Source organism: Brachycentrus maculatus, unplaced genomic scaffold (assembly GCF_059751285.1).
Source record: "Brachycentrus maculatus isolate JH-2025_06_01 unplaced genomic scaffold, ASM5975128v1 h1tg000586l, whole genome shotgun sequence".
Classification (NCBI taxonomy): Eukaryota; Metazoa; Arthropoda; class Insecta; order Trichoptera; family Brachycentridae; genus Brachycentrus; species Brachycentrus maculatus.
Window position 1 is genome coordinate 500,802 of NW_028281326.1, and position 24,045 is coordinate 524,846.

At 32.1% G+C, this 24,045-nt stretch overlaps 1 protein-coding gene across 1 annotated transcript in view; it reads right to left on the reverse strand.

Moving 5' to 3' along the window:
- Nucleotides 1-525: 525 nt before the first annotated feature.
- The window catches only part of sigmar (Tumor necrosis factor alpha-induced protein 8-like protein sigmar), a 64,936-nt gene continuing 41,416 nt past the window's right edge, over nucleotides 526-24,045 (reverse strand). Inside the window, exons 3-6 of the mRNA XM_088273519.1 lie at nucleotides 10,711-10,865; nucleotides 5,475-5,612; nucleotides 4,579-4,676; nucleotides 526-3,541 (exon numbers count right to left, since the gene is read on the reverse strand). Of these exons, the coding sequence (XP_088129645.1) occupies nucleotides 3,364-3,541; nucleotides 4,579-4,676; nucleotides 5,475-5,612; nucleotides 10,711-10,865 (569 nt within the window). The 3' untranslated portion in view covers nucleotides 526-3,363. The remainder of the gene's footprint in view (nucleotides 3,542-4,578; nucleotides 4,677-5,474; nucleotides 5,613-10,710; nucleotides 10,866-24,045) is intronic.

The window sequence follows — 24,045 nt, forward strand, 5'->3', positions numbered from 1 at the left end:
ATTCCTTCAGTTCCATTTTTAACCATTCAACCGAGAAATTTGTCAAAGTGTATTTATATATCTTATTTGGATGTTGTTGTGTTTGCCAATGTCCTCAATTAACAAAAAAAAAAACATTAAAAATATAATTGAGCCCTTACCTGGCAAAAAAGCGCAAATAAAGGTAATATATTTACAAACGCTTCCATTACTAATATTATAAAAATAATAATAAATTTGGATGATTTATACAGCGCTATTTTCATAAAAATACTACGTAAAATGCATCCCGAGTTCAATTTCTGGCAACATCATCGCAAGATCAACCCCCTAATAATAATACATTGAATTATGACATTTTGGTGCCAGTAAGGACTCATTAAATGGGCAGAGATCAAAAAAATATCAAGATTATAATGACATTTTTGCATAAACATAAATAATGTCAGTTAGGCTTGATATGTAAGTTTTTCTATATATGAAAAAACTTTATTATCAATGAAGATTGTTATAAAAATATGGACATTTAAATAAAAACTATTTATATTTAATTAACTAGCAGTGGCTAGTATTGTTTATGTAACACGCTATTTCAAAATTAATTTCCACATCAAAGATAAAATCATATTTTGATTTCTATAACTTTGATTTGGTTTCTTCATTCTTATTATTAAATCAGATACCTTAATGTAAATGCTCAACATTTTCCTACATAAAAGTACAATTTGACCTAAACTCTACGTTTCCCTACACATGAATAAATAATTTAATTATAATTATTGTTAATTTTTGGACAACAATCTTACTGAATATCAATAAATACCGTGTTTCAAGTACGAACTAAAGTTAAACGTAATGTATATTATAAGCGTTTGTATGATCATTAGTAAAATTAACAGATTTTACACTAATTGAAGGCCAATTTAGTTGAAGGTACAAACTACACATACTCGGTATTAAAATACTTCCAATAGTCATACATAATATGCAGGTTTATAAAAAAATTACTTCTGAAATCATAAAAATAATTATAAATGCTACTCAATATTTGGTTTCATTGGGTAAAATATTTGAATACAGGCAAGAATTTGAGGAAATTTCTTAAAATCAATTGGCAAGGTTCGAAACAAAACTCAGTCGAAAACATGTGTTTTTTTCTGATGGATTAACCAAAATAAGTGACGGGTTGGAAGGGGCTTACGCAAGCCGCTTATGAATGTAAGAAATATTCATAGTTTATTGATATGAACCAAAATTGTATACATAAAATGACTAATCATAATATATTAACTACGGAAATAATTATAGTAAGGAAAAAACATCAGTTATGCATTTTGAATGTCCTCCTTTAACTTTTTAAATGTTTTTTGAACTAAGGTAGCACAATAATTCATGAGAAACAAATAAGATTTGTTTTAAAAATGTCCAAATTAAAATTCAATACAAAATTTAAATTGGACTTAATAGTAGGATATGTCATAGAAAATATATTTTTCTGTGATATTACAGACATCTGGTTTTAGTTTCTTAGTCAAATATGTATGTATAAAGGTTGTCACACACTTATTGCCTTGGAACCACATCTGTATTGTCTAACAGAAGTCTCCGCGGGACAAGCTAATAAACTGCATGTAGGACGAGCTCAACTTGCAAACACCGCAAGAGTGGTCACTCCAATGCCGTGTTTACAGCACAATGATAGTCTGTGGTCTCCATAAGTACATCATACAGAAGCCTTGCTTTTCGTCAACTTTTCCTCTGATTTCTCTGATTACATTACTATGGTAGCCATTTAGTCTAGAGGTATACTCAAAATAACAGTGTACTCTCATTCACAATCAACAGCAAACTAAATTTCATTGAATACATTATCGTTGATGACAGCTTATTTGGTGCTAAGGGGATAAGTGTGCAACTCTATATTACAGGCATTTATAATATTGTAGTTCTATTCTGATATCTGATAAATTTATTTTGTCAAAAATACAGTAGAGCCTTGTTAGTCTACACTTGGTATGTCTGACATGACCAGTAATTTGACACCCGCCAATCTCACACATGGGGGGGGATTACAGACTCTGTTTTATAAAGTAAAATTTATGGCTTTTAGGTACGAAATATGAAGTACATACATCAAATTAACTGTAGTCATCATTTGATAACATTAAAATGCTATATTTGACAAAAGAAGAGAAAAAACTTTAAAAGAAACTATGAACTCATCACATGACATGTCAAAGGTCGTTTTTTATGATAGTCTTTAATTTAATCCTCAGTTTAGGTGCATCATCGTTAAGATCAAGGGATAAGAGCGCCCGACCAGACATTAGAAGACCCGGGTTCAAACCCTGCAGCGGAAAAGTTGCTAAAAAAATATTAATTCAGAAGTGATATTATGAATTCATATTGTCATTGTGAGTTTTCTCTCTTCGTTTATCTTTTTTTTAAATAATGTTTAGCATTTTAATCATCCCTTTATTCTCAGATAAATTTGTAAAATTAAGAACAATATGTATAGGGTTAGGTGTATCCTTAAAAGATATGAAACTTAAGCCACACATCTAATACTTTTCTTATAATAATTCGCTACAACTGATTAAAGAACTAAGAAATAACCTAAATTTAAACAAAAGTATAGTTTAACATAATATTTACAAACCTTTTTAAGAAAATATAAGAGCGCAGTATTTTATATACAAAGATATTCCTTAAAAATTCATTAAAATTGTTTCAATGGACCACAAAAGATAAGTGCCAGATTAGGGCATAGTTAAGTGAACACAACACTAATCACTCTCCCTACATTTCGTGTCATTCCACCAAATTACTTTCTACTTGCAATTAGACTTTTTGCATCAAAGAAATCGCTAAAGTGGAACACGTGTTTACCATAATTATAAGCTCATAGAAATAACGATAATCTGAAGTTGTCTTAACTTCATTAAGGACTACTTAACATGACGTCTCATAGACAATTCAATTACATTGACTGCATTAGGATTTGGACTCTTGTCCGTAAGACACAGTACGAATCTATAAAAACATTTGATTTTTATAATTGAAAAAACATGCCTCAGAAGAATGATTGGTTTTAGTAGATTTTAAAAGTTTATTTGGAAAATAATATACATTTATCTCCCTGCCAATTCAATCTTTGTGCTTCAGATCAAACGGATGATCCTAACATGCAAAGCTATTCTTTCTAACAAAAATCTTCATTCTGTCATATCGGTCATTTTTACCTGCATAAGCAGATATATTAGACACTCTTAAGTATACGCTTTGCTTTCCTGGCACCTAAAATATAATAAATAATTACACACCGGGTTTTCTACAAACCTCACAAGTATTTCAGAGTAATTTCACACAATTAACAGAGACAAACTACAGGTCCCCACTGTCCATGGCTTTATGCATGTCCGCTACTAGTTTCCCCAGAGTTTCGCTGTATTCGGAGTTCTTCTTGAAGAGAGCGTCGAGGAATTTAGCATTGTTGAAAAAGGAAAAGACCCAGTCGATCCGCGCCAGGGATTTTTCAGTGAGGTGCTTTTGTACAATGAATCTGAAAAAGAGATGATGTTTCATACTTAAAAAAAAAAGATTTTGGTTACTTAAACTGACTTTGGGAACAAGTTGCGCTCCGATATTGCAATAAGAGAATGTGTTCAATGCTCCGAGCGTGCAACCGCTTGGTATTGATTTGTTTCCATCTCCTCTGACGGCGAACATTACGCAGCGCACAGATATTCACTGACATTGGAAGCGCAGCATCTCCATTGGACACATTCCAGATCTACAACATATTTCCAATGCAATAGTTTGATTACTTTATTGTTTACGTCTGTAGATGTAATGACCAAGCTTGCCATTTTTGGATATTACATCAATTAAACACTACAGCTTTAAGAAGTTGGGTATTTTACTCTAAATATATCATTTATCATACTAGAGGTATGACTAATGGGTAACTATTACTTTTTTAATTCCCAATTGGGATGGTATTTATTTCCTTTTTTTTTATACATATTTCTTTTCTCCATAAGTTTTTGATATCAAATTGGCAAATATATTAGGAACTAGAAATACACAACACAAACAAACACAAACAAAAAAAAACAAGTGATTAGTTTTTATTGATAGAATCCAAAACCCGAATAAAGTAATGGCTTATTTTAAAGAAGTCGTTATTTGATTAGATAAAGAAATCAATAAGCACATAATTTTAAAAAACCATGAAATTTTACTTATGCAAAGAGCCACCATAAAAGTTTGTAATTTTATTTATTTGAAGAGGACTGTTACTATTGGAGTGGAGTACAAAATTACTAATGATATTGTACAAAAAATATGTAAGAAATATATTTTTTTAGATAACTGAAGATCTAATCAGAAAATCCATGTAAAATGTAGCATGAAATATCAAGCTGCCAAGTGACTATGAAAATTATGCTTGATTTCAAATATATCCCATTTCACTGATTTACTTTTGTTTTTCATTATTTATTAATTCTATTCTGGTCATGTTGGCGTTGGCCAATATTTGATTTATTTATTATTTAAGATGTATGTATACATACTAAAATTATTACAATAATTTACCTCAGTGCTTGATGAGATTCATTGAAGGCATTCATCAAGTAAGGACGGTCGTAAGAGAAATCCACTTCGTAGAATGATATCACTGCCATCTGTGCCAACTATATAAGGGAAATAAACATTATTTTAATTTCAAATCATTATACCTTTTCAACACAAAATAAGTAATAGAGGCATGCTTGCATTAACTTCTATTACTAAAACCGGTAATATTTGCATAGTTAAGAATCGGATTTGATAAAAATAAAGCTATCATATTTTTTTTTTAAATTTTGTTATAAAAATTAATATTGCATGACTCAAAAGGACTTTCAGCTGAAAATTCTGGTTATTTCTTTAAATATTATTAATATTTCGAAATGGCAAATAGATATTTGGTTCAATAATTTAATTTTTTTTCTTTCCATTTTTGTACTGCTAGTCATGTATAAGAATTAAATATATCGTAGGTATACTGGCAAAAAACGTTAACTCTAAAAAATTCCTGTTTTGCTAATCCCTGTTATTTAAAACATTTAGACTGAATAAAATATCCGCATTTAAACTCAAAGTTGAATTAACCTTTAAAACCACATTAATTTGACATTTCAAACTATTCAGTGTATTTTGCCAGTATATAGAATGTTGAAAACTTTAAGGTGGAGATTGACCGGAGCATTTCGTCGTAACGTAACACGTTACGATGCGAGCATTCAGGCAGTCAGTACACCGAGCCGAGCGCTCCATCCATAGTGTGGGATGCTCGCTGATGCTCGCCACGAGTGATGTTACGACGTTATGTTACGACAAAATGCTCCGGTCAGTCTCCACCTTTATAATATGCATCATAAAGTCAAAATTGCATATTTTCGATTTAACGTTTTATGCCAGTATATCCACGATACTATTTAAATGCATACCTGAAATTTATTCCAGAACTTGTCCGCAGCATGCAACTCCTCCTGAGAGAACTGCCCATTTCGATAGAGAACTCCCAACTTGATGACCACCTTGATGATATTCTTAACCAACTTCTCAGCCTCCTTTTTGTTACCAGACTGGAAAAAAAATAAAACCCTTTTAGTTAATAAGAAGTAGTAACAAAAAAAAATCATTTCAAACCCTTATCCGCACCCCAATGGTGCATAGGGCACTGCATCGTATAAACGCAGTGTTATCTTGATCGTTAACACATGAAGGAAAGGTGATCAGCCCTCCGCTTCCGGTACCAGTCCAAGGTAATATTGAATAAATATAAGAATGAAAAAATTATTTATATTTAATTGACCCCCCTTGGGAATCGAACCCGGGACCTCCAGTGCGGTAGCCGAGCGTGTTGACCATTACACTACGGAGGCGGACAAAAACAAAAGTGGTTAAAAACAAAATTTTAGTTTTATTTTATAAAGTATTATATCGTGAGTATACTGGCAAAAAACGTTAAGTCTAGTTATTTAAAGCTTTTAGCCTAAATAAAATACTCGCTATTGAACATAAAGTTGAATTTATTTTTAAAATCACATAAATATGACATTTCAAACTACTTAGTGTATTTGCCAGTTTATAGAACATTGAAAACTTTATAATACTGCATCATTAATTCGAAATTGCATATTTTCGAGTTAACGTTTTTCGCCAGTACACCTGCGAAATTTTTTCACTGTTTAATGTCACAGATAAAAACACGTAAAAAAACGATATTTTTACCGCAATGGCAGCGCCATCTGTTAAACTTTATAAGAACATATCGCTCACTCCTTTCAAGAACGTCATAAATCAAAAAACTTGATTTTTCAGGAGAACGTTTTTAAAGTTTAAAAATATAACACAATGTATTAAAAATAAATATCAAGCCACTTATTGAACTTTTTAGTGTGCAACAAAACTTTTTAAGTTAAACCTGAAGGTTTTTTCTCCATTCGAAAAATATTTAGTTTATTTTAAAAAAATAATTAAATATAACCTTTTCTTCAAAATGCAAAAACAACATTTCCTGCCCTGTAGCGGGTAAATATTAATTTAAAAATATGCCTCTTTTGCTGGGATAAAGTACATTTTCTGGGCATTCCGAAAACATGCAAAACTGAAAATTGACGATTTTTGATTTATGACGTTCTTGAAAGGAGTGAGCGATATGTAATACCAAACATTGCCGAAATTCTCGACTGCTGCTTAAATATTGTATACCCACAAACATTGTGAAATTATACATATTAGAAATGTAGTACACATCTATTTTCAATAGATTTATATTATCCACTGACACTTCGTGATGGAATTGCATTTTAATATATTATTAGATTAAAACCAATATTTTTAACTTTTCCACTTTATTTTTATTTGACCAGCGACCGGGTTTCGTCGTTACCGACATTTGATAGATGTCTCTAGTGATGTTCTAGTGATTCAAGAAATATGTTTCGAAATTGGTTCATATATCGCTCACTCCTTTCAAGAACGTCATAAATCAAAAATCGTGAATTTTGAGTTGTGCATGTTTTCGGAATGCCCAAAAAATGTACTATATACCAGCAAAAGCGGCATATTTTTAACATAATATTTACCCACTCCAGGGCAGAAAATGTTGTTTTTGCATTTTGATGAAAAGGTGTTGTTTAATTATTTTTTTAAATTTACAAAATATTTTTCAAATGGAGAAAAAACCTTCAGGTTTTACCTAAAAAGATCTGTTGCACAGTCAAAAGTTCAATAAGTGGCTTGATGTTTATTAATACATTGTGATTTCTTTTTAAACTTTAAAAACGTTCTCCTGAAAAATCAAGTTTTTTGATTTATGACGTTCTTGAAAGGAGTGAGCGATATATAGAACTTCCAAGAATTTAAGTAGTGCGGTTGTCAATAATGGGCAGAATTGGTGAATGTTACACGTGTGTAAAGTGATCACTTAAACCAGCCTATGACGGTCGTCAGCCCCGTGAATGCCCAGACTTCCTTGTTCTTCTTCATCTTTGATGAGATGTCAAATAATATAAATTATATACCTATATTTATTGTTAATTCTTTGGACTATCAAACCTTAATATATAAAATAATAAAACCCTTATCCGCACCCCAATGGTGCATAGGGCACTGCGTCATATAAACGCAACGTTATCTTGATCGTTTACACATGAAGGAAGGGTGATCAGCCCTCCGCTTCAGGTACGCGTCCAGGGTATTATTGAATAAATATTACAGTGAAAAAATCACTCATATTTAATTTAACCCCCCTGGGAATCGAACCCGGGACCTCCAGACCGGTCTGATGATGTCGGTAACGACGAAACCCGGTCGCTGGTCAAATAAAAATAAAGTGGAAAAGCTAAAAATATTGGTCTTAATCTAATAATATACATCTATTTTCATTATTTTTCTACTAACCAAACGTGAGTCACAGAATCACGTGGCTGGGTACATCCAGCACAAAATAACGATTACTCATAGTCCGATTATTAATTCAAATGAAATGAGATTCAACAAAGGAGTACATTGTATTTCAAACATCCATCAAAAAATAATAAACACAGTTTACAGTTCAAAGGAAGAAGGCATTCCTTACAAAAATAAATCGGTGAGTAAGAGGGAATCTTTCAAATGCATTAAAAGCATTTTTGTTTACGTTTCCTTTCATTGTTTACCATGTGTCGTATAAACAAATACACATATTTTAAATGTATTATTGTGAATCTTCTTGTACGCAACCATGATACACGATTTACCCACAACTAAGGTTTCTGTCCGCCTCCGTAGTGTAATGGTCAGCACGCTCGGCTACCGTTCTGGAGGTCCCGGATTCGATTCCCAGGGGGGTTAAATTAAATATGAGTGATTTTTTCACTGTAATATTTATTCAATACTACCCTGGACGCGTACCTGAAGCGGAGGGTTGATCACCCTTCCTTCATGTGTAAACGATCAAGATAACGTTGCGTTTATATGACGCAGTGCCCTATGCACCATTGGGGTGCGGATAAGGGTTTTATTATTTTATATATTAAGGTTTGATAGTCCAAAGAATTAACAATAAATATAGGTATATAATTTATATTATTTTTTGACATCTCATTAAAGATGAAGAAGAATATAGAAGTCTGGGCATTTACGGGGCTGACGACCGTCACAAGCTGGTTTAAGTGATCACTTTACACACGTGTAACATTCACCAATTCTTCCCGTTATTGACAACCACACTACTCAAATTCTTGGAAGTTCTATATATATGAACCAATTTTGAAGCATAATTCTTGAATCACTAGAACTTCTAGAACTTCTTATGGAGACATCTATAGGTGAGATGAAAAGAAGCTTTTTATTGAGCAGAAACTCTTTTATTAGTATGTGAGGTCCGAATCCTGGATTATAATAACACGCATGAGAAACGCCAGAAATATCATTTTCATTTTTATTATTTTAGCTTATATTTGACCAGATAATTTATTTACAATATTTTGAGTGTGTCCAAATACTTGTTCACAAAATCTGGATTATATCCAATTAAATGAGTAATTTTCATATATTTTTTAAAAATATTTTTAAATAATATGAAAATAACTCCTGTAATTGGAGATAATCCAGATTTTTAAACAAGTTTTTGGACACACTCAAAATGTTGTATATAATTTATAGTTGAAGCACTAACTTTGCGATTTTCCTTTTTTATAATTCAAATGTAATTTACTGTTGTCTACCGGTTATTTTTGAAACCGGTAGACATTATAATTAAGTTATAATAAAATATTTATAGTGATTTTAAAAGAAAATTATATTTTAATTATAAGTCGTTATTTCATTCGATCGCCCATGTCTATTATATATACAGGGTAACATGAAACTCTTGGAAGATAATAAGGTATCATAATAATAATAACGGGCGCTACAAAATGAACATAAAGTAAAATTTAATAATTCATTAGTCTCCAACCGCCGTTATTCGAGTACAGGGCGGGCTAATTACCCCCCCACCCCACTACATATCGTTATGGTGAACGAAAATTCAGGGGTAATATTTTATCCGCTGATTCCACAGTAGACACGTGTAGACATTTTAAGGCCCAACATACGACAAATCGCAACTTAATTTTCTTAAAACCCAGATACCATTTCATGTAATTGTTTTTTAATTCTTAAAATGTTTTTTTCTTAATAGAATATACATATATAGATTTAGAGATGTTGGTAGGCGGTAGGGTAATTTTAACCATGAAAAATAAGAAAAAGTGGGCCGTAGGCATAAAAAGTTGACGACCCCTGGTGTAGATCAGTGTTCCGCAAAGTGTGTGCCGCGGCACACTGGTGTACCGTGGTGATTAGTTGGTGTGCCGCGGGAAAAGTCTAGTTTTGTGAAGATAACACAATTGCTTCAAATTTTGATCGGCTGTACTCAGTTATGTAGGGTCACGTATCGCATTACACATAATATGTTATTTATGTTTTCGCATTATATTAATTATAATAATAAATCAATATTGATTCAACTTTTTTTTTTGCTTTGGTGTACCTCTAAAATTTCTTAATCTGGCAGGTGAACCTTGAATAGAAAAAGTTTGCGGAACACTGGTGTACAAGTAAGTAAGGTTTAATGCATGGCTGGCCAACCTTTTCAGCAGCCGGGCCAAATTATAGAAATGAGATTTCCTACCGGGCCGTAACACAAAATTTCTTTCATTAATTCAAAGCAAACGAGAAATATGTGAATTTATTGTTTTTTAAAGAAGATATAACAACAGTGAGAATCAAACATATTTATTAGATAAGAGTTAGGCAATATTAAAAATAATATTAAAAAATAAACAAAATAAAATATATTTTGGTGAGGAGTCTGATTTTGTTCGTCAGAACTAAGTGCATTAATGTTGATAACGATTGATCTTTTTGCTTCACGCAAACAGTTTTCTAAATGCTTCAAATCAAACAATTTTGGCACGGGTCGTGATTGTTAAAACGAATATTGGTAGGTATATGGAATAAATTGTCACGATAGTGAGATACTTCCATATATGGGATATGATACAAACTACGCACGATGGAATGTTCTTTTGGTGGTTTTATGTACACTTAAAGCAAAAATGTGTGATATGCTCCCCGGGCCACAAGCCACCCAGCGGGCCGCATTGGTCCGCGGGCCGCGGGTTGGCCACCCTTGTTTTAGTGTCTTACATGTATCCTGGCAAGTTTGTAAAGGTTGTCCAGGAGGCTGGAGGAGTTGTCGTCGATGAAGACTTTCACCACGTTCTTATTGCTCATCCGCGACAGGATCTTCTTCTGCGCCCGCAGTCCGATGTCTCTCGCCTTGAATGCGTTTTCCGTCATGACTGAAAAAATTTATTTAAACATATTATTAAATAAAAAATATATAATATATATTGTTTAAAATATCAATGTAGGGTTTTAAAAAATGAAAATTGTAGCATGTGGAACCTTGTAAGAGTAATTTGGCTGTTAAAAAAACGTCTTTATTTTAACACAGCACAATGAATCCAAGAGTTTGTACATATGTATAACCTTATTCGTATAAATATAGTATGATTTTATATTCGTCAAATAAATGTTTTGTTTACTGTAAAGAGATGTAAATATATATATAGATGATGTAAATTAAGTGTTAAAAATAGTTGTAATATAAGCTAACTTCAGAAAAAAAATATCATAGTGAAGCGCCCTTGAGGTAGTATTTTGCGAAAATGGCGCTATATCAGTTATCCAAATTTATTATTATTTATTACTATTATATATATTATCCTTTCATGGTACTTATGTGTATTTAAAACATAATCAAATAATCCCACATAGGCACAGCATGAGCGTGGGATATTTTATGTTATACAATATACAATATGGTGTAAAGCTTATGGTAATATGTAATTTTAAACTGGAAAAAGGGAGGAAAAACAAGATAAAGAGTAAAATATATTAAGAAACGTTAAGGAAAAGTTGTAAAATAAGAGACAGTAAATAAAATACATCTTACAATCCTATTACATTGATTGATTCGGCGGTCATTTTGTGGTAAAATCAATCCATTTTTAATAATGTTTTACTTAGTAAAAACTACTAGTTCTTAAAATCTACTGTGACACGTGTTTCGATGCATTCCGCATCATTTTCAAACACCGTATGTGTAACATACGGTGTTTGAAAATGATGAAAATGATGCATAGAAACACGTGTCACAGTAGATTTCAAGAAATAGTATTTACTAAGTAAAACATTAATTAAAAATATATATATTCCACTCTAGATCCAATAATCTGAGAAAGGGATAAATTACCTTGCCTTAAAAATATTATGTTTACATCGCAACTATCCGGTTTGGTTTTAAGATAAAAAATGTAATTTTAGGCGTCATCTCTGGAACGTTTCAACCGTGTTACAGGAGAATTGAGTATATTCATTTATAATTTTTGGTGTTTTATCAAATTACAAAAACCAACCTCAAAATATTATAATATGATATCATTATTGATATTAGACTACTAAAAACATTTTAACCAAAACAAAACTTCAACTTCTTAATGCTGAATCATCTATTGCATATATTTACAGAACAGTTCACGCTGAAAGCATTCTGCCATTACCGTTGCATTCTGTTCAATGTAATCTGTTTTTGAAATTATTTCTGAATTTTTAAACAAAACCAAATTGATAATGCAAGCAGAAATTTAAATAATCCGTCAATTTTTAAAACAGACGCGTGTTCAGATATTTGAATCGTAACTATACGAATAATACAACATTTTGAGTGTGTCCAATATTTCATCTCACCAATAGATGTCTCTAATGAAGTTCTAGTGATTCAAGAACAATGTTTCAAAATAGGTTCATATATATATAGAACTTCCAAGAATTTGAGTAGTGTGGTTGTCAATAATGGGTAGAATTGGTGAATTCTACACGTGTGTAAAGTGATCACTTAAACCAGTCTATGACGGTCGTCAGCCCCGTAAATGCCCAGACTTTTATATTCTTCTTTATCTTTGTTGAGATATCAAAATGACAATTTAACATTATACAATTCTGGATTGTGTTTTCTTTGTAATTTACCGAGTCGCTACTTGTTAGCCAATCAGGGAAACAATTTAACATTGTTATATTGTTTATTGTTGTTAAATTAGAGTGTGTGAAGTGTAGAAGTATGGCGGCACTTCGTAAGTTTCCTTTGCAAGCAATATTAGCCGGCAAAACTAAGGGAAATCACGATATTTCGTTTCACAATACCGCCGCGACGAATCAAATAAAAATATAAAGATATATCGAATATAAAGCACTAAATCGTTGGAAAATGACGCAGAAAAATGCGTCAAAACAATTTCACGAACAAAACAATCGCAAATTCCCAAGTCTCTTTTTAAAAAAAGCCTTATTTTCCAAACGTGTCACATATTTTCAGTATTAATAAGTTATAAAATATATAACTACTTATTGCTACAGACTCAACTTTACCCTGAAAGGCGTCATACACCGCGTTAATTACTTCTAAAACTAAACCACGATACTCCAAAACCGTCAGGGGTGAAATACCACCATTGAAGGTCTTTATTTCCATTAAATTTAAACAAATACCGGTGATGTTATTATAGGAGGCTAAGAGTAATAAATACCTTGACAGCTGATCGACAAGTAAACAAACTTTTCTTTCCTTTTCATTAATTGATTCGGCAGTCACTTTGTGAAATGGATTTATCCATTTTTAATTTACGTTTTACTTGGTAACTATTTCTTAAAATCTATTGTGACACTTGTTTCGATGCATTCTGGATCATTTTCAAACACCGTATAATTTTCTTTTCCTTAAAACCGTTGTTATTCTTCGACCTCTTTAAAAAAAGCTTTTAACCAATACCTCCCTAACAATTAAAAACTTAATTAGCAAAAATTATTAAGGTTAAAAAAATCATCGAATAAGAATTATAAAAATAAATATAAGAAACGTATAAAACGGTCGGTATATCGCTCACTCCTTTCAAGAACGTCATAAATCAAAAATCGTAAATTTTCTGTAGTGCGTGTTTTCGGAATGCCCAGAAAATGTACTATATCCCAGCAAAAGCGGCATATTTTGAACTCAATTTTTACCCGCTACAGGGCAGGTGTTGTTTTTGCATTTTGAAGAAAAGGTATTGTTTAATTATTTTTTTAAATATACTAAATATTTTTCAAATGGAGAAAGTACCTTAAGGTTTTGCCAAAAGATTTGTTGCACAGCAAAAAGTTCAATAAGTGGCTTGATATTTATTTATAATACATTGTATTGTATTTTTAAACTTTCAAAACGTTCTTCTGAAAAATCAAGTTTTTTATTTATTTATGACGTTCTTGAAAGGTGTGAGCGATATGTCATTATTTCTGTAAATTAGGCGTTTCAGATAATATGATCTTATTTACTGGCCGCGTTGATTGTCGATGTTACATACGTGTATGGTATATTGTCATACTATGGGAAAATTACCACAGAACCGTGCAATTAAATAAAGTGACCTTTGCTACAATCTCAACTTACCTCTACTCAATACCTCTCGTATTCCTATGTGGGAGATAAAGAAGATATTACTGTAGTAATTAAATATATTATTATTCTACCTCTACACATATAATGTAACCTACAATGTAACATACAATGATCGTATTTATTTATTAACTAACTAACTAACCATCACGCTGCTTCCGGGGTAGGCAGAGAGAATCGAACGCCACACCACTCTGTCTTTGCAAACATTCTTCGCCTCTTCTACATTCATGCATCTCCTCATACATACCCGACGATTATTACGACTCCTGACCCGGCCGCTTTCAAGTATTTGACATACCTGATTTGTGCTAGGTTTTCCTCGGTCTTCCTCTGCCCTTTTTTCCAACTACATTCGCCTCATAAATTTGTTTAACCGTTCTTTCTTCACTCATACGTTCCACATGTCCAAACCATCTCAATACACCTTTCTTAATTTTATCGATAATACTTATCTCAGCCTTGCATTCTTTCCTTATTTCATCATTCGAACATCTATCAAACATCGTTTTGCCACACATTCGTCTGATTAATTAATTTATTTTATAATAATAATAACCGGAAACCATTTCAACACAACTTTCTTCATTTTATCTCAGACTTGCATTATTTCCTTATATCACCATTCGAACATCTACCATGAACATCTATAAAGGTAAGTAGTAGTAGTAATATTTTTTTTCTTCAAATAGTTATGAATACAGGCGCCGTGGCGTAGTGAAGATGTTTAGACGCTCGACTGCGAAACCTGGCGTCGCGGGTTCGATTCCCGCAAAGTGCAAAGAATTGCGCCTTAAATTTCAAGTGTCGCGGACTCTTGAGTCAGAGTTTCTAGGTTCGAACCCACTCTACCCCAATTTGATACATATTTCTAATAATGAGCCGCTTAGGCTCACAGAAAAAGTATGAAATTGAAATATTTGTGTTTATAATAAAAACACAAATATTTCTCTAAAAGAAAGATTTAAGTATTGTCAATTGGTCTGGGTGTTTGTGACGTATTTTTCACATCTACCTTCCCTATCCTTACTATCCTAACTGCAGACAAGCCTCGCTAAGCTAGTAGAGGTTATTCCTTTAAGAATAGAATTTTTTAAGTAAAATGGCTTCTTCTTCTTCTTTTTGTAGATCCTAGGGATCTGTTTGTGCCTCCGCATGTCGCTCTTGGGATGTCGACTCCCAGCTGTCTTTTCATCTTATCGGAGGTCTGCCTGGGGGTCTGCGTCCTTCAGGGTTGCCTTGGAGGGCGATACGTGGAAGTATTTACACGTATTTTTGTCGTACACGACGCTATTTTACGTAGTAAAATAGCGTCGTGTTTAAATTTTTTGTAAGATTATTATTTGTAATTATAAAATTTAATCATTTTTTTAAACTCTTTAATTGGAAACAAAAAACAATGATTCAAGTAAATATTGGGCGATATAAACCTGAGCGGTTCGAAGTCCTTCGCCCGGAAGGCTATTAAATAAGGGTTGGAGCCTTTCTTCGCTACAGCAGGTTGGTTATGTAATTCGTTATTGGAAAACAAACAAACATCCTGTATTTGACATGCCGAGATGTAATGGGTGTATTGACAGCGATTTAGAGAACCTGTTCGGGGAGTAAAGAGGGTCGTGTCTTAGAGATTCTTGTTTACGTAATACATGACGCATATTAAAAGTGTGTATCGTATTGTGTATGTTGGTACAGGATGTGGAGAAAATATGAGAGACTTTTCATAAGTTACAGTAAAACCTCGACATAAAACACACTAAGGATGGGAAATGTATTTCTACCCATACCTAAGACAGCATCAGCATAGATTGTTTCCCATTCCTGTATACAGGACCAATCTGCCGATGGTTGCGCCTGTAGGAAGAGCTACTTGATCTGTTCCATGTGTCTGAGGAGGTATTCCGAAGCGGGATTCTTCTACATCTACAAGAGTCTTCCTACATACTTTTTAATTTATGTTTTTAATGTTTACGCTTTGAATGTTAGCTTGTAATGCATATATTAATTATTATTGAATAAATTCAATTTAAATTAAATAGGAATTGAAATTTACTGAATTTTGTTATTTTTTAACATTTGTACATCTGATTACTCATCGGGCAAATGTCAATAACCTCCTTCAACAAACCATTTAGTGATAAATCTTGAAACGCCTTTAATTTGTAAAAAAAAGACTCATTTTACTCTCATAATTTTGTATCTCGTAATTTTTGCGTCCGCCTCCGTAGTTTAATGGTCAGCATGCTCGCCTACCGTTCTGGAGGTCCCGGGTTCGATTCCCAGGGGGGTTTAATAAATATAAGTGATTTTTTCACTCTAATATTTATTCAATATTACACTGGATTGGCACCTGAAGTGGAGGGCTGATCACCTTTCCTTCATGTGTAATCGATCGAGATAACACTGCGTTTATATGAAGCAGTGCCCTATGCACCATTGGGGTGCGGTAAGGGATTAAAAAAAATTGTAAGGGCACCTAAAACACATACTCGTCCATCCATGCGTTATTCATCTACCTCTCTCATGTCGCACCCTGTAGTTGAATATCTTATAAAACACATAAATACTTAGTAGGGTAGTATCGATCTGTTTGGGGTTGTTTTCAGTTTTCAGGCTCCCGGCACGCGAGCATTCCAAAAATTGCAAATAAGGCCGCGTAATGAAAACCCCTTTCAGCAATACGAAGAAATCCACCGGGAGAATTCAATTTTATATTGGCAGAGTACAAAAACGATTCTAGGAAACCTTTTGGATTATTCATCCCACAGAACACTTTGTTGGAGGAGGCCTGATAGTAATAAATAAAGATAACTTATAAATAATAAAAAAAATACGAATCATTTATTTCATAGAAAAATGATTATTGATTTTAAAATTGTTTTAAATTATTGTTTCGGCAATCACTTTGCGGCAAGACATGATTAAACTATAAATAAAACACTTGTTTTTTTACCACTTAAGTATATTGTAAGTATATTGTTAAGACTAGTTTCGGAAGTTACAGATGCCTCAATCTACGGGTTTGTATTCAAACCCGTTGATGGAATATAGATAGTTTTATACATAATTTAAATATGTCTACAATAAATAAAATAAAAATTTGTAAATAAATTATCTGGTCAAATTATAAGCTAAAATAATAAAAATGAAAATATTATTTTCTGGCGTTTCTCATGCATGTGATTAAAATCTAGAAATCGGACCTTAAATGCTAATTAAACGGTTTCTGCTTAATAAAAAGCTTAATTTCATCAAGCCAATAGATGTCTCTAGTGAAGTTCTAGTGATTCAAGAACAATGTTTCAAAATTGGTTCATATATATAGAACTTCCCAGAATTTGAGTAGTGTGGTTGTCAATAATGGGTAGAATTGGTGAATGTTACACGTGTGTAAACGTGATCACTTAAACCAGCCTATGACGGTCATCTGTCCCGTAAATGCCCAGACTTCCATATCCTTCTTCATCTTTGATGAGATGTCTAAAAATAATATAAATATGTCTAAATTATTATAATGCTTGGATTTCCTGAAAAATATTAAAGGTAAGTATGATAGTTTAACGAAAAGTCCAAACAAAAATCTACTCAAAATCATTATTTTTCTAGTAAATGTACTCATGTACCAAAACGACCGCTAGATTTTTACGTCGCCTTCGAGAAGGATGTGACAGCATGCATTCAAAGTAAAGAAGCCGGGTCCTTTGGTCCTTTTTCATACCCACTCTGACTATGGCACGATTAGTTTTTGTTTGTTAATTCGATATTCTAGTGGGCAAAAAAACACGCATTGAGTTATGCACCATTATTGAAACACGCGACACTGAAAACATTTTCGGGAAAATCGATAGTTTTGTCGTTAACAGTATTTCTTGGGGCATTCTGAAAAGGCTAAGTCGAGGTCGCAGAACATACACATACGGAGTATGCTACGTCGCACATACGCAGTATTTATCACGCCTATAGTGTGTATTATTTCTTATAAAATATAACAATAGATTGTTATACTTTTTCATAGTTCATAGTACGAAAAAGGAATCAGATGTATTTTCTGGGAGGTTACCTAATTTCCAGATGAAATTTCATATCAAATTACAACGTCTATCATCGGGACTATGATAGTATTAGTGTATGCAACATAATACCTTTTGAAATTCCCAACATGAGATTACAAAAACAATGCTTCAAATAATATTGAAAACGACTCGCAGCAACACTAAATCAATTTTCAACAAAGAAATTCATCATTATAATACGCGTGGACATAATAAAATTCACGTGGAGCCGATAAATACAACTAAGTTTGGAGTAAGGTCTTAACAATACTATATATTGCCTATACCCAAATTAACCACCTGCCTGACATACCATATATGAAATAGAATCCAGTCAGGGATCCAAAATTAATGAATAAGAATTATCAGCGACAAATAAAAGTATACATATATACATATATATATATATATATATATATATATATATATATATATATATATATATATATATATATATATATATATATATATATATATATATATATATAAATATACATAAAACAGCATTATTAAAAAGTAAGAATTGCTAAAAAGGCAATTCTCTTCAGAATCACGGTATTTCAATAAAATATCAACAAAAAAGGTTTTCTTTATCATTTCTTAGCACATCGATTTTTTCACCCCTTATTTCTGAAACTCTCATTTCTACCACAAAGTGTTTCAAGTTCGATACACCCATTTGCGCTCGAGTGCCAAAATGTATTCAGTATTCACACATATCGGAAAAAATACGAACCTAGAAACGGAAGGCAGGAAAATCGTTAATTCGTAATGAGGGAGAGTTCGTCATCGTCAAGTATGTATTATACTTGTATAGTAGGTTGCGTGTTGTATAAAGAAGTAAGAATACTAATGATAGGTATATATTTGGGCTTTGGACGTTACAAATAGGGTATAACCTCTATATAACGGACCTCTATCTAACAAACTTCAGATATAATGGACAAAACTCCGGTCAAATATAAAAAAGTCCTATTAATACTAAACATGCTTAAATTCAAGTGTCGCCGCATTTTAGCGGCTATGATAATCACGAATTACGTATCAAAACCTTAAAAGTGTAATAAATACTTATAAATGACCTATATTCATAGAAATTAATTTTGTTTTTAAATTATTTAAAAAAAAATATATATATATATATATATATATATATATATATATATATATATATATATATATATATATATATATATATATATATATATATATATAGTACTGTACTTGTATTGCTACTCAACTACCTATGTGCGTACGGTATTACAAATTTTTCGGCTAATCCGAACTTTTCCAAATCCAAACAGGCCACAGTCCCAATTAGTTCAGGTTTTCTGGGTTCTAATAATAATTGATAACCAATAAAATAATACATTATCACAAATTTTCATTACATATATATTTTTTAATCCTATTTAAAGCTAGTAGGCGATAAAATTTATGAGTGTGAAATCCAACGTCATCAAACAAAACACCCATCTTTTCAGGGCCTTCAATATTATTTTATCCGCATCAATTTGTTGTGTGGTAGAATCGGTAGTGGTCCTTATTAAAATAAAAAGTCCCTTATTAAATTTCAGGGTTATTATCCCACGCGAGAAGTTCACCGAGTGAAGTTATTCACAAATGCTGAAAGGATCGTAAAAGATAATATTTCCCTCCAAATGAAGATCAAGAACATGAAAGAAAGTACCATCGAAGGCGTGACAAAGCCGCAGAGTGTACCTTAAAATATAACACAACACTATTTTAAATGGGTGTGTTCAAATCCTTGTACACAAATCTGGGTTTCTCCAGTTAGGAGTTATTTTTACATATTGAAATCCCAAAATGGATAAAGAAGAATATGGAAGGCTGGGATTTACAGGGCTTTTCACCGGTCATAAAAACAGCATAAAAAATTAAAATCATGTTTTCAGGTGTCTCCCGCTTATTTTCATAATGCCCTGACAAGGCGAAACAAGAATCACGATTTTTTAATGTTTAAAAAATTAAATATTTGACTTATTAGACTCAAGTCATTGTTTCATTTTAATTTTAAAAATATAAATATTCTGGAGTTGTAGAAATTTAACGCTAAATCAATAAATAATTTATATTTGTAGGAGTTCTAAAAATTCGAATAGTATGGTTGTCAATCATGGGTCGAATGGTGAATGTAAAATGTGTGTAAAGTGATCACCTTACCAGCCTATGACCGGTCATGATCCCTGTAAATACCCAGACTTCCACATTTTTCTTCTGTATGATCACTTATAGGATCTCTCATCATATAGGATCTATCATTATAAGATCACATATAGGATTGCAGGATATGCGTGAAAAGTTTAAGAGTTGATACGATGCAGTACCCTATGCACCATTAAGTAAGGATAAGGGTGTTTAAAAATATGTTTTAACTGGCGAAACAATCAATCACATATCGCTCACTCCTTTCAACAACGTCATTTATCAAAAATCGTCAATTTTCAGTTGTACATGTTTTGGGAATGCCCATAAAATGTACTTTATCCCAGCAAAAGCGGCATATTTTTAACTGAATATTTACCCGCTACAGGGCAGAAAGTGTTGTTTTTGCGTTTTGAAGAAACGGTAGTGATTAATTAATTTATAAATATACTTAATATTTTTCAAATGGAGAAAAAACATTCAGGTTTTACCTAAAAAGATCTGTTGCACAATAAAAACTTCAATAAGTGGCTTAATATTTATTTTTCATACATTTCATTATATTTTTAAACTTTGATCTCCTGAACAATCAAGTTTTTTGATATATGACGTTGTTGAAAGGAGTGAGCGATTTGTAACATCAAAATCGGATGCTTTTGAAATATCGACTTCAGTACAGTTCATTGATCTTAAATTTAAACCCGTTTTAGACGCGAAAATATCTTTGGAGGACATCGGTTTAATATATGAATATAATTGTTAATTTACAAATACACATGTACGAGTATATGCTCCCGGTTCGCACATCACTACGCGGTACAATGTATGGAACATGCGTCGTCATAATATTTCACTTAGTATTTGCGTTATGTCGCGTCTGCTGTTGTATAAAATAATATGTTAAACATAAAATTATTATTCATAATAAACAAATGAAGCAGAGGTGGATTGCTGGTCGTGAAGACGAAAATTGCCAACCATACACCGAAATTTCGGTAGTTTATTGTGAGATACATCGGTAGATGAAAGGTTGGATGGAAATTTACATTTTTCATTTAAAAATCTGATACCTGATTTGGAGGCGACATTTTTTATGCTTAAGTCGGTGGATATTTAGATTACCAACACTACCGACGACCAAAAAGCTCTTTTCCAAAGATTAATGCTACTTTCACCCACAGCTACATTAAGATTATTATAAAAGGCAGAATAGAGGGTCGGCGAGGTGTGGGCAGAAAACAGATTTCCTGGCTCCGGAATATACGATATAGGACGGAGATCAGGACCGTTGAGGCGTTGTTTAGAGCTGCCCAAAACAAGGACGACAATTAACTCTAGTGATAGTCGACGTCAGGGGGACCTGACGTGACACGAACAGAAGAAGGAATTTACGTAGTATATAAAGGAATATAGGGATAAACACCTTACATTCTTAAAATTATACAAATAATAAAAAGCACAAAATCTTTAAATATATTTGTTCCCTAATCGTTTGCAGTACAACACTTGCCGTTTTTATATTTAAATTATGCTTTGTAGATAGATAAAAGTATTTATAGATAAATCCAGGGGGTTTTTTTTAACAAAAAAGGTCCAGGAACTCACTTCATGTCAAGCTTTTTACCAAAAAATATTAAAATATTAAAATATCGATAACAATACTATGTTTTATCATTTTGAATAATTACATAAATATAGATTGTAATAACGTAAGCACAAACATTGATTCGTCTAATTGATTTCGAAAATTAAAAAAAATATATATCTGTTAAAAAGGGTGCCGGAACGCCGTTCCATCACATTACATGGAAAAAAGCCCTGAATAATACACGTGTTTTGATGTATTCCTTAACATTATCAAACATTTGTGAAACTGTGAAAGCTTACATTTGATAATGTAAGTTGAATAATGATGTTTAACACACCGAAACACGTGTAACATTCGACTTAACATTGTGTCGTATTTACAAAGTGTGATTTAAATATATAATGGATAGACATTGGCACAAAGTAACTGCCATATCAATTCATGAAAATATTTGCCCAATTAAACTCTGGCTACGAGGGTGAAATCGAGCGTTTCTTCAACAACGATAACAAGATCAACAAAAAACCGTTTCATTTTACATCAAAGCGATCATGAGCTTTACAATCCAAGAAAACAATTAAAAAGGACTAGAGCGTGACGACATTTGAGAAAAACAAACTGTTGTTTTTATTTTACCTTGAATATCTCTAAAAAGATTTTTTTCTGAGCTTGCCATTAAAAATACGTGGACGAAACATTGATTTAAAGTTTTTTTTTTATAATTCAATTTTAACGGTGGGTTACAAGCCAAATTACTTTAATCAATATTTCATTAAGTTTGCTGAAGAGAAAAAGACTTATTTAAAATTTAAATAACAGAAGCATCTATTTTGAAGTTTTATTTTCAAAATGCTGGATGTACATTTGCTGTGGCAATCCGAATAAATATTATTTATTCAAATAATAAAATATATATTTATTAGAAATGCTTGTGTACCGTACCATAAATTTTAAAATGTAATACAAGACTTTTTGAAAATACAGACTTTTTAGCAAATAATATTAATGTGTCATGTTTATCCCTAGTGATGTCTCTTCATATCATGTTTTAGAAAGTTACAATCATCCCAAAAGATGTCTCTTCACGTTCTAGTATTGACATGTACAACTCAAGTACACTTGACCTCGACCAGTAAAATGAGTAGGAAACTAACAAAGAATTTCGCAGAAATTTTTAATGTATTAGAATCTTTTATCGTCTTATAACTAACTAAAAATCACGCCGTTTTCCCCCCAGGGGCAATCAGAGATCATAGAACGCCACACCACTCTGTTTTCGCAAGCATTCTTCGCCTTTTCCACATCCATGCATCTCATACACACCCGGCAATTTTTCCGACTTTTAATCTGTTCACTTTCAAATATTTGAAGTACTCGATAATGCCAAGGTTTTCTCGATCTTCCTCTGACCCTTTTTCACATTTGCATTTTTTTACAATTACTTTTGTCGTTCTTTCTTCATTCATTCGATTCACACGCCCAAAACATTTCAATACAACTTTTTTACAATTTATATTTCAAGCACTAACTTTGTGTTTTCCCATTTTATAATTGAAATGTAACTTTGTTTTGAAATGTTTTAAAAATATTTTATTATAACTTAATTATCATCATATTATAATTAAGTTATAATAAAAAATTTAAAGTGATTTTTAAAAAAAAGTAACTTTTAATTATACAACTTCCTAAATTTTGTTTTGCGTGGTTAATACCACTTTTAATATAAAATATCCTCAAATCTATTGTGACACGAGTTTACCAAGTTAAATTTTAATTAAAATAGATAGATTTTACCACAAAGTGACTGCCGAAACAATTACTGAAACAACTTTCTTAATTTGATCGATAATGCTTATCTCAGCCTTGTATTCATTCCTTATATGTATCACCATTCCGACATCTTCCCCTGCATAATATATCGTATCGTCTTATAGTCCGCATATTGCTTGGTGATAGAATATTTAAAAAATGCCCAAGTGGTTGTTCGCTCACTAAACAAATAAGGACTATCGATTTTAATTTAATTATATCGTTCGTGCTGAGTATCCTCCCTTAAGAACACAAAGCAGTTTGGTAGTGTATAGTTGAATGTTTGCGTTGTTGAATACAGTATGGGAAACGAAGACGGGTAACAGAGAAGCTTTCATTCCTAGCTATAAAGGAAAACAGACCTTGACGATAATTGG